The sequence below is a fragment of the Hesperophylax consimilis genome, chromosome 3 (genome assembly GCF_061612785.1).
Source record: "Hesperophylax consimilis isolate HC1 chromosome 3, BYU_Hcon_1.0, whole genome shotgun sequence".
NCBI classification, from domain to species: domain Eukaryota; kingdom Metazoa; phylum Arthropoda; class Insecta; order Trichoptera; family Limnephilidae; genus Hesperophylax; species Hesperophylax consimilis.
The window spans coordinates 15,178,627-15,196,822 of record NC_142838.1 but is presented as its reverse complement, the minus strand read 5'-3'; the positions used below and the strand labels follow the sequence as shown (position 1 = coordinate 15,196,822).

General features: G+C 34.7%; 1 protein-coding gene across 1 annotated transcript in view; it reads right to left on the bottom strand.

The window, feature by feature from the left end:
* The window catches only part of LOC149425014 (cell adhesion molecule Dscam2-like), a 410,035-nt gene that overhangs the window by 84,637 nt on the left and 307,202 nt on the right, over positions 1 to 18,196 (bottom strand). The window contains exon 4 of the mRNA XM_089647439.1: positions 15,817 to 15,966. Within this exon, the coding sequence (XP_089503565.1) occupies positions 15,817 to 15,966 (150 nt within the window). The remainder of the gene's footprint in view (positions 1 to 15,816; positions 15,967 to 18,196) is intronic.

Below are 18,196 nucleotides of genomic sequence, written 5' to 3'. Positions count from 1 at the left end.
GCGTGTCCTCGTGGTGGTCATGGTAGCGTGGAAGAAGCGCTGGTCAGAGACACTGGAACCAGGGCGCTTGTAATCCGAGTAGTGCTTGCCAGGAACGGCGATCTGGACAAGGCACTAAGATGATGTCCCGATAGAGTCCATGATGGTACGGGCGAAGCCGGGAATATTGTCCTTTGCGCTAGTAAGATTAGCGCGGGTTAGCACTTGTTGATCCTTGTAGACTGACGGCGGAATGAAAACTGACTGACTGATTCGCTGCGTCGGGCATATTTATACTACACGGCCGACGGCGGCAGTAGGTAGGTGGATGGCAACTAAATCCTAGGCACTCGCACAGACTGTATGTTTCAGGAACCTTCGATAGCGCGGCAATTATGCATAGGCCGTGGACTCGAACCTTCTGGCGAGTTCTCGTAATGTGTAAGACCGACTTGCGATATTATTCTCGCGAGTAGGCAAGTAGGTGTTTGTCTGCTTGTAGTACGTAGGTTGCTCTGTTTACGTTGCGGTTTGGACTGCAGGTACATAATTCGGGAGTAGGTACTAAGTAGGTCGAGCGGTTTATTATTAATTATTTAATTTAGATTTTTCTCGACGCTACACATACATATCTTGATTACAATTACATTAAGACCATACTGAAAATACCCATAAGAACGCCTTCGATTGAAATTTTCAATAGTTTTGATATGCCAAATGTACAACTTCATGATCCTCTACTAGACCGCGTATTTATTACACTAGATAGAATCAAAATGAAATAAAAAACATTCCAGGTTATAAAACCACATTTGGTCAAAGAAACTAAATTTATTTTCCAACAAAACTCAACAACATACTTCCCTCAGATATAAAACGAAAATAAATGTTTAATAAATATCTAAATCAAGAATAAAAATATGGCTGAAAGAGGTCAGTAAAAAACTGATAGACAAATAAAATAGAAATAAACATCTTTTAGGAAAAAAAGTAAATGTTGACGCAGGTATACCTAACCTACTCGGCAATTATTTTGTATGGTTCGTACTTTTCAAGATTTAAAAAAAAACATTTCTTAGTAATAAGAGTGGTGTTCAAGCTAAGTGCACGAGATTTGGATAGTTATGAAAACGAGTTACATTAAATTCCCCTTCAACATTCATTCTCGCATTATAATTTTCAATACCTGAGTGCCTGCTCTTCTCCACGAATAAATGATATCCACTCAGCTGCTGTATCTCTCGGATCGTTATGACAATGATGATGTTTGTTTTAAACCTTCCTTGTCTTGTATTATTTTAAGGTACAGGTGCAGATATTTTACAAAGTGCGACATTTCATAGATGACGAAGATTGTAGCGACATACCGGGGGTGCAGGAATAACTCGGTTCACGTCCTAGAGTTCAAGTCCTACTTCACACAAACTATGCGTGCGTTAATTAAAATTAAAATAATAATGTTGGTTCGGTTTGGTCTGCTTAATCATTTGAAGAATTTAGCGGTTATGCAATCGACAAGAACATACATTCAAGATAACACGGTATATATTCTTGTAAGCCATAATAATAAATCAGAGTAAGTTTTTAATTAGCCTCCAACGTCAAAGTTTAACCCGTTTTAACCATAGCTGGTTTCAGGATATCAGTTCATTACAATTGAATACGAAATAAGCCCATGTTTTCATTAAATCTGACATCCCCTCCCGACCACAAAACATAAGTTTGCCATCATTTTGATTTGCTATCAACCATTACGTGTATGGGCGATGGCTTTGGTGTTAAAGTTCAAATTGAGTTCATTGGAGTTGGACATTGAGTAATGGACGGTTGGGTGGGTGGCAGGGCAAGTGTGGGGAGGTGGAGAGGGGATGGGTGGGCAGTGAGTCTGCGGGATGGCATCCACAAAGCTGACTGATGCCAAAAAGAGAGCAAGCAGATTTTCCGGATTAAGATCGATCTTTGTGCATAGTGAAATCGAGAATAGTGGTGACATTTTTTGAAGCTTAAGTTGCAAAAGGAAATTGGTTTGGTGCTGTTTCATAGGAATTCAGAAAGATATGATGATGTTAAAGAGATTCTTGTGATGAGGTTTAGTTCACACAAAGCTCGACTATAGTCTAATGAGGATATTTACAAAAACATATTCAAATTTAGATTGGATTATTTTGTGAGGCTGAAGGTAGGTGGAAAGGGAAAAAGATGAGCAAGAGAAAGGTTGGAATGAACCTTGTTATTTAGATCTAGTCACAAAACCGATACTGAGAGAATCTTTCATTCTGGAACGTGCCGCAAATATACTACAATATTATTTTTTCCGGAAATCTGGATTGCTAGTCGAGAGCCTTACACCGAGAGGTCGTCAAGTTAACATTTATGCATGAACATAAATGGAATGCAAAAATCGTTTGTAGGGAATGGCTAATTGAAAGAAATGCCGTAACATAAAAATACGTATTCAGGGCGCCATAGAAAAAACTATCCGAAAAGGATTTTGCATCTCCAAATACATAAAAAGAGGTGTTATAGGCCAAAATTTAATTTAATCAAGTAGTCAATATTACGAAAACCAACAAGGAATGAGATATTTAAATTACTTAAACGTCTTTATCTAGATTTAATTTTTCACAAACTAAAAATACGGTTAAAAAAGTGTTAAAGACTTAAAGTTTATATTTAACAAACTATGAATATTGTTAAAAAAGTGTAGGAGATTTAAAGTTTATATTTAACAAACTATGAATACTGTTAAAAAGTGTAGAAGATTTAAAGTTTATATTTAACAAACTATGAATACGGTTAAAAAGTTTAGAAGATTTAAAGTTTATATTTCCGATTACGATTATCCTACTAAAAATAATAATTGATTTCAAAAGCTTTTTAAAACAGCACATTCCGAAACGGTTCCATCCGGCTACAACGACATCATGACAAGGTAAACGCCAATGTATTAACGGCCATCACCAACGAGTCATCACCGTCGCGGAACCAATGAATAAAAACTTGTTGGTCAACATAAAAAGGATTAAAAAATAACTTTCAAGATCGTAATTGATCGTACTTTATATAAAAATATAAATTATTATTCCATTTGAAGCATTATTTGCTTGTAGATAGAAGAGTAGGGTACATTTGGAAAAATGACAGTTAAACCTTAAACGGTATATACGCGCATAATTATGTAGGTAGTTAATACATTTCTAAATAAAAAATAAAATAAATTTTTGTTTGAATTAATGATATAGGTATTTAAAAATAATAATAATTTACAAATGACACAATACTTACATACATACGTCGTTTTGAAAAACTCTAGTAGATGCCTTATTTTTGTGTCTGGTTTAAAACTTCCAGCGATAATGTCATTTTTTTGTTTCCATTTCTCATCTATTGTTTCTACTTTTGTAAGTTAAGTTTATATTATTTATCATCAAAGAAAACGTATACCTTAATTTTATGTATTATTCTTACTACAGAATCGTAATAATTAGTAATGTAATATAATAAGTTTTAGGTCTAAGTGATAGGAATAGATTAAATACACAAATTAAGTTGTTAAACGCCCTTAATAACAATATAACTTTAATATTGATTTTCTCACGAAAATATACAAAATCCAATTATTATTATTATACACACAGGGGTTTTTAGATACACACTACACTTTAACTTTATTTATGTAACTGTAAAAATATATATATATATTTTTTAATTCGAATAGGCAATACGGTTAGATCGTAATCATCAATAAGAAATTAAAATATATACATATTAAAGATGATAAATAGAATATAATAGGAGTTTTGTTTTGATTTATTCATTACTTACATGTAAATATCCTGTATTTTTTTGTGAACACCTATCAATTTTGACTTGCAATGTGATTTTTTTTTATATTCCAAATATTATCTTCTAAACCCTGACAGTATCCGGCAAGTTATGAACTTCCAAAATTCCTTTACCTCTACTAAATATGCTGAATTTGTCCGAGTGTACATTTTCTCGAAGGCAATAACGATGGACGTTATAATCGCAGCGCCCGGCCCCCTGTAGCAGCCAGTAGCGACAGACAATGGACCGCAAACGTTGCATATCGTCACAATCTCATTTCTATCTCCCAGGAGTCACTTAGCTCCCTTTTACTATAAGATCTGATATGTTTCAAGCCGCATTTTTCAATGAATTTTAAATTCAACTTTGAGACCTCCGTCTGCCAGACGACCTGAGATAATATACTCGTTTGATGAAAGAAACATTACTGCAATGTCGCTTTTAAAAAGCCATTGGGTTAAATTTTCCTGAAAACATCTTCCTACCAAACTAATTTCCTCAGGGCCTGTGTAATTATTGGGGATGCTGGGTGTGGTATGTGCATCAGGGTTTTTTTATGGAAAGGAAGGACAATAATTTCTGGGAAAGAAAATAGTATGAGAGGTGTGTAGGAATCTGGGGGTCAATTTTTATTATGAATCCATCTCCCGCTGCAACGCAGTAGGTGGGCAAAAACATCCGCCGCCAAGACTATATAAACCACTTTCTATGAACCCGGATATCCCTGCTAATTCACAAAACGTACCAAACCACTTGGGGTGACCTATGGCAGGGGTGTTGGTTATCCAATAAATGGTTCACTGTGCGGCGGTACCCATACCCATCTCTGAAAATGAAATTTAGTTGATTTGGTTGTCATCTTGTAAATACTGTTATGTCTAAATACGTTTCACAATTAACTATAATACGCCGTGTTAATGTGAGGGCTTAAAAACCATAATAATCTAAGAAAAAAAATCTTAGTAAAAAATTTTAACCCTTAAAAATGCTCTGATAAAAATTGAAGGCTTGTTAGATCATTTTTTACTTGCCGATAGTTTCGGACGACTTAGTTCCTTCATCCAATGACGTAACGATTGTGGAACGGTTGCGTGTGCTTGTACTTTTTACAAAGCTATGTAAGCATTGTGTGGAGTCCGGCACGGAGAAATACGGTCCTATTAAAAAAATGACAGCATTCCAACTACCTGATAAAATATTAGTCATTCAGAATACAGCAAGAACAAATGTTCTTTTTATAATAAATATCATCGTGGAATGCGACAACATCCGTATTTGTGTGAACATGTATTCCACCATCCTCATAAAACATTCGGTTTTGACTAATACTTTATTAGAAACTGTTTCTATTCATTCGTTATAAGCCTGCAGTCCCATTTTTAACAAGAAAGCGAATAATGCGTGCAGTTTTTAAAAAAAAAAAGTGGGTGTGTCAAGCCTACGCAAGACAGAAGTGAAACTTCTTTTGTTAAACCGTATGAACCACAATCAATTACGTATTTCACTCGTATTACACTCACGACGCAGTATACTAACCAAGCAGCTGATGCTTGGCGTGGCGCAGTTCGCTGGTGTCTGAGAGAGAGGAAAGAAGAGAAGAGAGAGAACGTTCGTGAGCGGCTCCCCCACCTCAACAAGCGCATATGGTGAGAGAGGGACAGTGAACGGTGAGCGGTGGTGGGGGTACCCGCATTTTCGTGTCGATCCTGACTCGGTTTTACTCCGTCCATCGAAAATCCATTACGCGCCTAAAGAAGTTTCACTTCAATAAATTAACTATTTCATTTCAGTAAATTTTTTACCGAATTAGTTACGTAACAGCTTTTAGCCGCCATACACCTAGTGGCCTGTAAAAATTTACTTTAGAATTCTTGATATGTGTGCATGGAATGTATGTATGAATTATTCATCATGCAAAGACATAACAGCCCAACGCATAAGATACTCGCACTCTTAATATCGCCCTGGTGTAAGACCAAGCACCGTTCAGAATTGTAACGTTATGTGAAATGGCTTTCACTTGATTTGGTGACAAGATCTTAATAGCCAGGTACTTCTCACCTTCCTCTACCCCATCATTTCCCTTCCTCCTTCCTCTTATCAAACTCTTTCCCCACCACATTGCCTTCAGCCACACAATATACCTCGATTGGGAATGCCATAGACTTACTGGTTCCGGATGGATGGGAACAGCTTGGATAAAAAAGATGTCACGAAGCTTTCTCATATTCAGTATCTGAAAGGATTGGCTGAACAACTCAAGGAGTTTAATATCGAAACTTCCTCAATATATCAGAGATAATAAAATAAAAGTAGCCATGCCCGAGGAAGCGATCGATCTTCATGAAGAGAAATTACCAATATGAAGACATCTTTGTAAACAATTCTATTTGTGCCCAAATTACTTGAAATAACGAGATTTTTTCATTTATGCAAGAAGCCTATATGTTTGAGTTGTTTTTAAAAGATCTGCAGGATATACATTCACAATGATCAGGAAAATAACCTTTGCATGTTTCGTTTTTTTACATGAGGATGTGTCACTTTAATAATTTATTTAGTTGTCAAGTTGGTAAGAATAAACAAATTTTGTTTCGTCGTAATTTTAGAAAACTGAAGAAGGCTCGTGAATTTTTGCAGCTGATTCGAAAGTCACCTTATTTGGAATCTATATTTCGCTTTTTATGTTTATTTTTTTATTACACTTTCGAATAAAAAAAAGTTTTTTTTTTTAAATTCGAAATGGGCATTTTTCATGTCGTCGGCCGATTACCACTCAAGTTTCCACCTATCTTCTGAAATGAAAGGTAATCGGAGGAGCCTCTCTCTTGAATAGTGAAGAATATAATGGCATATGTATATTGTACACTCGGAATCTCACCCTGGTAAAATACTGCCTTTGAAAATCGATATATATGTGTTGCTTGAAATGGCGAAACGTTAATGAGTAATTTTTTTATTACTGCGACTATTTAAACATTGTGCACACAAAATATGATATTATATATATATGTATATATATATATACATATATATATACACATATATTTCTCAGTCATCCTCACTAGGCTGACCTGTGCTGAGGTAAACTAAAGTTTTTCATATTTATTGTTTTGGTGTTTAATTCGTAGAACTCCATTTAATTTTTTTTAAATAAATTTAAAATAAATCAAATTTAATAATGTTATAATAATTATTAAGTTCTGCAAGTATTTCTGTTATTTTTACAGTTTTTAATGTGACAGCTGTTTCGACTTTTGAGGCCATTAAAGTTTTTCATTTCTGTATTATTAGTTTCTATGTCGTTTTTCACGTTTTTACAGAGTTTTTTCATATGCTGCGTCAAAAGAGACGAGGCCGAAAGTGAACCAAAACCACCGCTGTAGATCAAGAATAGACTCCCTAAGACGCTTTATAATAATGACGATTCTCGTAATTTTTAAAAATAGTCGTCGATATTCATGCATTATTTTTTCATTCTCGTTGCTCATCCTTTGTCCATGAACAGTTTTATGATGATCTAAGTTTTGCAATAGAATGCTGCTGTACCGACTAGGCGCCTACTCAGTTCTTCCGTGATATATTATACCCGAAGTTAGTCGCACGCTAAACTTTTAAATTGTTATTTCGTTAAAGATAAACAACTAAAAGTACAATGGCTTTAGAACTACGTTTAGGTAGTTTGAATAGCTAGTAATTTCATCAAATAATTGATGAACTTTGGGACTTAGTCTTATTTTTATCGGCTCTTTTTATTTCGTATGGATTACTCTAAATTTTAAAGTTTTTATTTATTTAATATTACGTGAGGAGCAGCAATTACTAGTAGATGGGTGAGGGCTGAATGATAGTGGAAAACTCCAACTCTATGTAAGATTTATTATCATGTTAATCTCAAGATAAGTTTGTGTTTAAAATTTAATTTAATAATGTTATAATTCCCTAGCATTTTAGTTTTTTTATATTATTGTGACAGTTGTTGCGGCGTTGAAGGCCATTTTCTAACTGTGGTTAGGCCACGTTTTATATGATTCTATTTACTTCCGCCCAACTTCAATTTGAATTATGTATACAGTGATTTATTATCTTTTAAACCGATTAACTGAGATAGTAACTGTGACAAAGGAATCTCTATTGTCGTTTTGATTGACAATAAAATTTACCTTCAGATTAGGGTTTTTGTTAATTTGTACAATTTTCATGTTTTGAATCCGTGATTCTAGGTGTGAACTAGACTAAGGTGGGAACCCGACGTATTTTTCCATTTGGCTACTAACAGGTTTAATTTATTAAAGAAAAAAATATTTTTTTCTTAATTTAAAGTAAATTATCGTTGAAAGCTGGTAAATGTCATTTTACCAGAGCTCATTTGTTATATTTGTTAGATCTATTGTCGATGTTACTATTTTCAATGAATAATAATAATAATTTGGTAATTTATTTAGAGCCGTTTTTGTAAAAAAATCCCTCAAGAGCACTGAAATATTGGGAAAACATCAACTTATAAAATTTCTTTGTTCCGACTGTAACACGCTCCGACATTTCTTCTTTTTTAAAGATAATTAAACAAAATTCACAACATCAAATAATATCCAACATGATTGTATTAAGCAATTTTCTGCCTGTTGGCTATTTCAATATCAACCCTATTTTTGATTATGGGAAATGGTCTTGATCGTATTTGGTTCAAGTATCTACTACACGCTGTCGTGTTTCTTGTTTTATTAGAGTCTAACCATTAAAAATGAATTAATTTCTCCAATGAAGAATATTACAACGAATTTTTGATTATTCCAAATAATAATTTCACACGAACAGCTTAAAAAAAAAAACTCAATCAGATAAATTACCGAGAAATGAATTGGAGAATTTCAATACAAAAGTTTCTCGAAATACAATAGCAGTGGTAAGTCAATACTTCCGCTTAACTATTACGAGGATTTCGTAAATTGGTTCGTAGGTATTCTGAAATAAATACCATTCATTGGCAACAACGTGGGAAATTCAGTACTTTGCTGAAAACCCGCCGGTGTCTGGATTGCTTCCTTTGTAGCACGTTTTAATGGTTCCCGGAATATCGGTGTCAATGCAACCTGCGAACCGTTAGACCCAAATTAGAATGCGCCGTTACTAGTTAACGGCGTTATTATAATTTATAACGACGCGCTTCGGGACCCGCTAAAGTAGGAGGGCGGTGAATTTCCGTATTTCGTACCTTCCACCAAGCATCCTACTTCGTCGCTTCGGAACTTAGGCAAAATAATTTGTGAATTCCTCAAAACTTTGCGTGGAAATTAAGTTTCACGGTTATTTAATAGTTGGGGGGTTAACTGCTTTATGAGTGCAGAAGATTAAGATTCTCTTCTGTTAAGTTATATTTTTTAACATCAAAGAGTATACTTTGCAATATTAAAATTCTTCACTCAAACTTTTCACGAATTTTTACTCGCAACAATTTTATTTTTTTACTTTTATGACTAACTGACTCAACTATCTGACCCGTGTGCAAAATATGATCTTACGATGAGAAATCTCACCTCAATTGGGTCCTTGCAGTATAGCGTACAAAATTTTGCTAAATTTATCATTTTTTTTGGCAGAATGGCAATAAGCGCTTTTCGAAAGAACTACTTCCAGGTTCCACACCACGTTCTGTTATGCATACCGGAAGATGCTTTCAGGACTTAACGTCCTTGATCCCTTCGGCACCGATGTATATTTGGGAAACAAGCCAAATGCGCATCCAACATTTGTACACGGTTGACATACCCCAACATGTCATGCTCTGCTGAGCCAACACGTATGTCCATATTGATAATAATGGAAGTTTAAAGGTAAGAAAACTCACTTAATACGGTACGTTGTTATACTACTAAATATTATTATGACATAACAAATAAAACAGAAACTAAACATTCAACCGAGTAGGAACCTCCGAAGAAGTAAAAGGCATAATACTGATTAGATCGATGAAGAATTGAAGCTGCAAATTAAGTATTTATTAGAATGGTATTTAAATAGGAATGCTTTTAAACGAAAAACCCGTTTTCAACCGTGATTTAATTACTTGAAATTATTAATTAATTAATTACTAAATTGCAATAAAAACTTCCCTCTTGGTGCTATGCGTAAGGTCTTTTTAAGCAGATATGTTATAGGAGAGAAGAAACACAGAAGCCGGTAAATTGTTCCACTGCCGAGCTTTAGTTTTTTTTTTTTTTTTTAAAGGACTTTTCGGGGCTTTAACATGAGAATATTAAGAAATATACATTATTTATTGTACATAACTGAATTGCTTCATTAGCAAACATTTTATATTTGTTTAAAGATAAATAGAAGATGTCCACTGACTTGGTATAATTGTTTCTCTTCATTAGTATTCTGGGCAAAGAGGAATTCATATGGTAGTTAGTCCCAGAATTTCTGCACTGAAATGAATCCTGACTTCTATTATTACGTTGTGGAATCCGGAAACTTATCAATTCTAATAATACATTATTCATAATTCTAATAATATTTATTTTTCCAGCCAACCTACCAATGATCGTGCCTTTGGGGAGAATAACTACTTTGTTAAATCACATTTCTTCTGTGATCGACATTTTCAATTTGAACCAAAGAGAATTTAAGACGGCAATAAGCATACTATTTAACAAATCTGGTTAATCAGATAGTATTGATGTACTTACCCATGCAAATAAATGTATGTACTTACTTATTATAAACTGTAATTTATAAACTGTTATTTGTGAAATGTAAATGGTTTATACTGTTTTTCACAATAAATCAATAAATACAATAAATAAATTATCAAATAAATCATTTAGAATTTAATATAGAAATACCAAGTCAGTGAAAATTATTCTGTCTGACAATTTGAGCATATTGCTGGAATACCCATTTTTAAATTTATAAAACGAAAGAATTTGTTTAGTATTTTTTCAACAGCTTGTACATGTACTCAAGAACGAGTTGTAGAAACTACCTGTTATGGTGTGACAAGTGACAACCATCTAAAAATATTGGGCGCATGTTTGGTCTGTTCCACAACCGAGCTGTTGACTCAAGCACGAGTCGTAGAAACGACCCGTTCTCATGTGACAAATGTCAACCGTGTACAAATGTTGAGCGTGCATTTGGCGTGTTTCCCGCCTATGCATCGGTGCCGAAGTGATCAATGATATTAGTTCCTCAGAGCAGCTTCCATTGAAATGCCGGTAGAACAGGGACAGCATTCCCACCTGACGCCTGCGCTCTAAACATTTCAATCCGTTTGTAAAGATTGAGGAATCTGTCAAACAAACCGCCCATTTCTGCACAAAGTCAAGGTGTTTTAAAATTATTTTTTTGTTCTTTTTCAGACCGGAGTTGGTTGCCAAATTCGGCAAAAATTGAAAGCGTTTTGAAAAATAATGATATTGGATACAAAAATGCCACAAATTAAAAAAATGAAATCTTAACATGATTTAATTTGTAAAATTAACGGATAACAATTTGTTAACTAACACACAACGACGGCCTCCGTGGTCGAGGGGTAAGGTTCTCGACTAGCAAGCCGAAGGTCGCGGATTCAAACCCTGGCGTACGTAATTAAATTTTATTTAATTTATTTGTGTTATTTCAGTGGAAGTGTTTCACAGTGGAAGATACTCTCAGTATCGCCCAGGTGTAAAACCACCATACAGAATTGAAATATTGCTTGAAATGTTTAAGATGGCTTAAACATTTCAAGCAATATTATGTTTGGTGACCTGATTTGAATAGCCAGGTGCTCCCTCACCTTCCTCTTCCCCATCTCCTTCCCCTCTACACTACTTTCAGCCTCACAACGTACCCTAATTGGAGATGACATACTCTCACTGGCTCCAGACGGTTGGGAGCAGTTGGGACTCTTGTGCGGTTTCACACATAAAAAAGCATTATTATTAAATAAATAAATACAAATTATTACAGCACATTTGTTATAAATCGGGATGTTATAATACTGCCATCGCCTCATTGATCATCGCCCATCAAACGAAATAATTATAGACCATCAGAAATTAACCACTCAAGCGGACTTCATTATCAAACCATAAACAAGTAGGTCTGTCAAACATGTTAAAAAAAGAAATAGACATCTTAAACACAGAATTATTATTATAATATTTTAAATAAAACAATTTTGATACCTACTTTTTTTTTCAAAAGTTTATAAATTATTTCTAATTTCATTTGAAAGAACTTAAGGTTTCTGAGGGCGTGTTTCAAGTAAAATGAAAATACAAAAGTACATAAATATAACATTAATTCAATTCAACATTGAAACTTAAAATCTTTAGAATTTAAAATCTTTGAGCTCGCGAAGCCAGTTATACAATCCATTGAATGACGAAAACCGTCAATTTTTAATCGCTCTAGATAGGGAGGAATAATTAAAAATCCATGTATTTTAAATTATACACCCGGTCCGAAAAGATAAACAAGTTCCAATCTGCAGTATAAAAAGTTCATTGATTTCGAATAATTTTACGAATTAGGCAGGAATACAAAAATAAGTAGGTTTAATTTCTGATGAAAGAATATTATTATTTTGAACAGGTTTATGAATGAAATTCGATTTATTCGTAATTTCTTTATAAAGCTTCCTACCAAAGGTGGGATAAAAGTTGAATGGTATGGGTGCGGAGCAAAAACCATATAAAAAAACGGTCAACTAACGGGAATAAAAAAAGTATCAAATAGAAAAGTGTGGTCTGATGCTGATAAGACTGCCGCTTCTCCGCTTCAATGAATAGGGTCCAAGAGCGAGACAACTGTATCCGATTCAGAAGAAATCAAGAAAAACCGTTAAGAAACCGTGAAAGTGCAAAAAGAGACTTACAACAGTTTCCGTTCAGCAAACAGCCTGTAAAATAGTTGCTACTTTTTGACGAATATCAAACGTTACTCGATAGGTCTTGGCAGAAATGTCGGGGGTTAACTGAGACAGCTGCAAAGAAGATCTCAAAAGGTTTGAAATATTGACTGAGGGCGCAGACTTTCCAAAAGTGTTTTTTTTATTAAAATTTTCTCTTTCGGGAAAGACGAAAAAATTCAAACATATTTGGACTATATTTATAAAAGTGATTCTCTTTTGAACAAAATGTTATAATTAGAACGTTGTCTTTTACGTGTCGTCGTTATTGGAATTATTTAATTTAGACTAAAGAAGTTTTTTTTCCTAAAAGGTGGAGCAGGTATGAAAATAAAATTTTTATTTTTGTACTGAACTGAATTTCTGATGATAAGTGTACTGTTGAAGTGTATTAATTTCACACATAATTGTAAGCTGTAGAATTATGCATTAAGTATACTTTTAACGAATTTTCCTAAATAATACACCTTTCCTATAAAAATGTACTGGACTGTTAATTGGACAGCGAGCTTTTTTAAAAGCCGCCCCGAAATTCATAGTAGGTAATTATTATAAAAACCCAAAACCATTTACAATTTTAAATTATTATTGACTTAAAACCCAAAAACCATTTACGATTTGAAATTATAATCGACTTAAAACCCAAAACCAGCTATGATTTGAAATTCACATTTTTACGTTTATTCTGAATATTTGTATTACCTCTCGACCAATAAATGACATAAGTCAATGAAGAAAATGAATGATGGATATAAATCTCGTCACTAACTTACAAGTTCAATACAAGCAATGTTTCAAATGTGGTTCTCTTACCAGGAAACTGCAAGTAACTTACAACGTTGGTGCAAATGGCAATTTTATTTGCCCAGAACAGGGTTTGAATTCGATCTCTGGGTCATAACTGGACACAGTGTTATAATATAGAAAGTCATGGTGAAATGTTTTAGAGGATCCAACTTTCAGAGAAGTGAACTCAACGTGGGTAGATAAAACCCAATCATTTGCACTTCAAACTGCTTAAAAAATATGTAACTCTTTATGTGAATACCGCAGAAAAGTCTCGACTGCTTCCAACCGTCTGGAGCTACTGAGATTATGGCATTCCCAAATCGGGGTATGTTATGAGGATGAAGGTGGTGAGGAGAGGAAGTACCTTGCTATTCTGAATGGTGGTCTTACACCAGGGCGATACTGAGAGTATCTTCAACTCTGGAAAGTGCCGCAAGTACATATTGAAAAATTGTTAATGAACCAATTCACCAAATAAAATGTACTTTCGCACGCCGGTATTTGAACCCGCGACATTTTAGAAGAAATTTTAATTAACTATAAGATTTTTCGATATATTTTTTGATATTTTATTGGACGTCGAGGTCTTCTTTCAAATCTAAAATTGAAGACGACTGCGATATCCTCCTTTCATTAAAAGCCCATTTTATACCGTTATCTGATCGACCAGCTTCCAACCCCACTGAAACGAAGGGTTGAAAGGAAAGAATTAGGGAACAGTTCAGGAAACACCCCCCTCGTCTAAAAGGTATAAAAGAAGACTTTTTTGTGAATTTTTCATAAAAATGTCAAAACAATATGATCTCTTTCAAAAGATCGAGAGAGATAAAGTTATCTAAGGTTGAAAACTTTGTTGGAATTTATGGAAGCGATTTGATTTCTTCTATTTTATGTGATAAATAATAAAAAATCAAAAAGGAACATCATCACTTTCTTTTTGCAAATTCATATGGTTTTAAAAATACTCCCGGTATTTTTCTGGTGAGAGGTTCACATCCTTTGGAGATAATCGAAATTATGCGCGATGCTTGAAAATAGATTTAGCTGTATTTTGACCAGACCTGAACAGCCGGGTACTTCCCGACCACTATCTTCCCTAACCTAACATTCACACCATAATTCAACGGGTTAAGGGTAATTTAAATTCTAATTATGGTTAATCATAAATTGAATAGCTTATTTCTCGGTTAATTGGTTTCGTAGAAAGGTTTTATGTTTAGGTATACATTCTTTACGAGTATATTTCCGCAATTTTTTTCCTGGCTGCAGCCTGTAGCTTGGAGATTTAAATGATGACAGCCAACCTCCAATACTAAAGGGTACGAGCACAAAAATTTTCTCATTTCTACTTTGCAATAAATCTTACGGCATGATCGTTTGTCCCACGTTATACTTCAATACATGTTCACTTTTAAAGCGGAATTTTCTTCAGTGTTGTTCTTTAATTTAACCGCATAGTTTGCCTTAGCGTGCTAACCCTTATTTAAACTCCAGCTTCAGTTTAAACTGCATCGTCTCGGTTTATTAGTCCGAATGAGTGCCATTTCACTGCGTTTATTAAATTAAATCTTCTTACTTCAGTTCCTTTGTTCAGTTTTGATTAAGTAAAAAAGTTGACTCCGGGTGATAATCCCTTTCTTCAAAGAGAATTTTTACATTTCAAATACTTTACTAGCGACAAAATGGGTATGTTACAAAAGCAAGTTATAATAAATATTAAATTAAAATAACCTATAATATACGGAGAGCATTGTTTGTGAGATCGATTATAGGCAATTTAACTACTTTTTTGTTGATACTTTGTTTATTTTAGACCGCCCGGCCCTTGTTTATTTATTTATAAACTAATATATTAAATATAATTAATACAACACCTACTGCAGAGATAAATCAATGTAAATGTCTATTGGGCATGTGCGCCCGAAGTTAGACAGTATTTTTTCTTTATTTATGCTGAGATATGTCAAACATCGAAATTGTATCTAGCATTGATAAACTATTTCTTTCACTTTCCTTGTGTTTAAAGGTTGAAAGATCTTATGTGAATTGGTACAATTTGTTTTCTTTATAATTTGAAGAGATACCACTTAGAGGTATTTGAATTTAGGTATGGTAGGTTTGGTAAAAAAATGCTAGTTGAACGTGTGGACATTGAATATTTTATAGATAATATAGAATAATTCTAGTGACGTAGACAATTTATAGAAATCTACTGAAATATGAACAAGTAAAAAATTAAGTTTAATAAAAATTATGCTTTTGTTGATTATACGACACAAATATTTTTAGTATCCGGAGCACATAAGTTGATCAGGTAATCTCACCTGCATCGGGCGGGCCGGGCACGACCACCGACTCATCTTTCAGCCATGACGTGACGGAGATGTGATCGGACCGCTCGCAAGTGAGGACTGCAGGTGTCCCCAGGCTCGCATGCGCTCCTTGCACGTGCGACTCGAATTGGTCTGCCAATACTGAAACAATGAATTTGTACATTGTTAACACTAGATTCATAACCTTATCTAAGAGGAACATTATTCATAAACATTCATCTCACAGACGACTAAATTTAAGTGACGAGTTTTGGGGTCCTTGTAAATAAAATAAATAAATGGAGTATGGCACTCTTTAATACAGTGGTGCCTCACACAACGAACTTAATTCGTTCCAGGAGCAAGTTCGTTATGCGAAAAGTTCGTTATGTGAAACGCGTTTTCCCATAACAATACATGTTAAAAAAAATAATTCGTTCTGTAGCATAAAATATGGTAAGATGACATAAAAAAAAGATAAATTTTTTGTTATTATTTTTATTTAGATACATCTAAAAACATAATGAAAAAAACACACATTTTTTTTAATTTTAAGAAATAATCGAATCTTGCACATCTTCATCCATTTTCCGCCGATGGTGCAGTGAAAAACCTGTCCAAAGTCGTTTGTTTCTCTCTTTTCTTCAACATCTGCCGGAAATAACGGACAAGAGTATCGGAGTACAGGTCGTTGATCCTGTTTGCTTCAGCGGAATCCGGATAGTGGGCATTGGTAAACTCCTGAACTGCTTTCCATTTGACCAGGATGTTCTTGATGTCAGCAGTTGGAATTGGTTGATTGTTTGATTGTTGCTCCTCGTTATCAGATGACGCTTCCCTTTGAGCATTGTCCTGTTGTTGGGCCAGAAGTGTTTGGAGCTCTTCAGTTGTCAGCTCTTCTTTGTGTTCCTCAATAAGCTCCTCTACATCCTCTTCCTCTACCTCTAATTCCAACCTTTGGGCCACTGTGATGATGTCCTTCACCACTTCTGTGTCATCAACTACTGCTTCTTCCTGAATCCACGAAGGCACAAGCATCTTCCAAGCAGAAATGAGGGTCCTTTGTGACACTTCTTCCCAGGCCTTCTGTATAAGTCGTATTGCCAAAAGGATATCAAATTTCTCCTTCCAAAACATTCGGATAGTCATATTGTCTCCACCAAACTCGCATTCTTCAAACACCTTATTAAAGAGGGCTCTAGTGTAGAGTTTTTTAAAGTTCGCAATAACTTGCTGATCCATTGGCTGGAGAATGGATGTGGTGTTTGGTGGCAAATACTGCACCTTGATAAAAGGATAATTTTCCTGCAATATTTCTTCTAGGTCTTTTGGGTGAGAAGGGGCATTGTCAAGTATCAGAAGGGCTTTGAGCGGCAGTTCTTTTTCCAACAAGAATTTCTTCACGGCAGGAGCAAAGGTTTCCAGAATCCATTCGTTGAAGATAACTTGGGTCACCCAGGCTTTTTGATTGGACTTCCAATGGACGGGCAATTTGGACTTAATAACGTTATTTTTCTTAAAAATTCTTGGATTTTCAGAGTGATAAACCAATAGAGGTTTGATCTTGAGGTCTCCGCTGGCATTAGACGAAATCATAAGGGTAAGTCTGTCCTTCATGGCTTTGTGTCCTGGCAATTTCTTCTCTTCTTTTGTAATGAATGTTCTGCTCGGCATTCTTTTCCAGAAAAGACTCGTTTCATCGGCATTGAACACTTGTTGTGGGCAGTATCCTTCATCCATAATAAATTTTTGAAAATTAATAGAGAACTTTTCTGCTTCTTTTTTATCAGCACTGCCAGCCTCACCATGCATATTAACGCTGTGGATTCCATACCTTTTCTTAAATCTAAAAAACCACCCCCTGCTGGCTTTGAAATCTTCTTTATTATCTTGATTGCTGCTACTTCCAGGGATGTTTTTCTTTAGATCTTCATAAATTATCTTGGCCTTGTAACAGATAATATCTTGGGTTGTTACGTCACCTTTCACCTGCCTGTCCTTAATCCAAATCGCTAATAGCCTCTCCATTTCCTCGTGGATTGAAGATCTATGTTTTTCATTAAATAGTTTTGATACTCCTTTGGCTACTTTGGCTGATTTTATTGCATCCTTGTTTTTCAAAATGGTGAAAATGGTGGTCTTGTTGAGGCCAAACTCTTTGACGAGGTCACACTGTTTTACCCCACATTCACTCCTTCTAATTATTTCCTGTTTCATTTCAAGAGAAATCACCTTCCTGCTTTTTTTAGAACCCATCATATAAAAAAAATGTTGAGTTTATCTTAAAAGGACGACTGCCGTGATACGTGTGCGATTTAATTCGTAATGAAGAACGATTGCTGCGATACGTGCGTAAGTTAAGCGTACTACGCAGTGACTAACGAGTCTAACG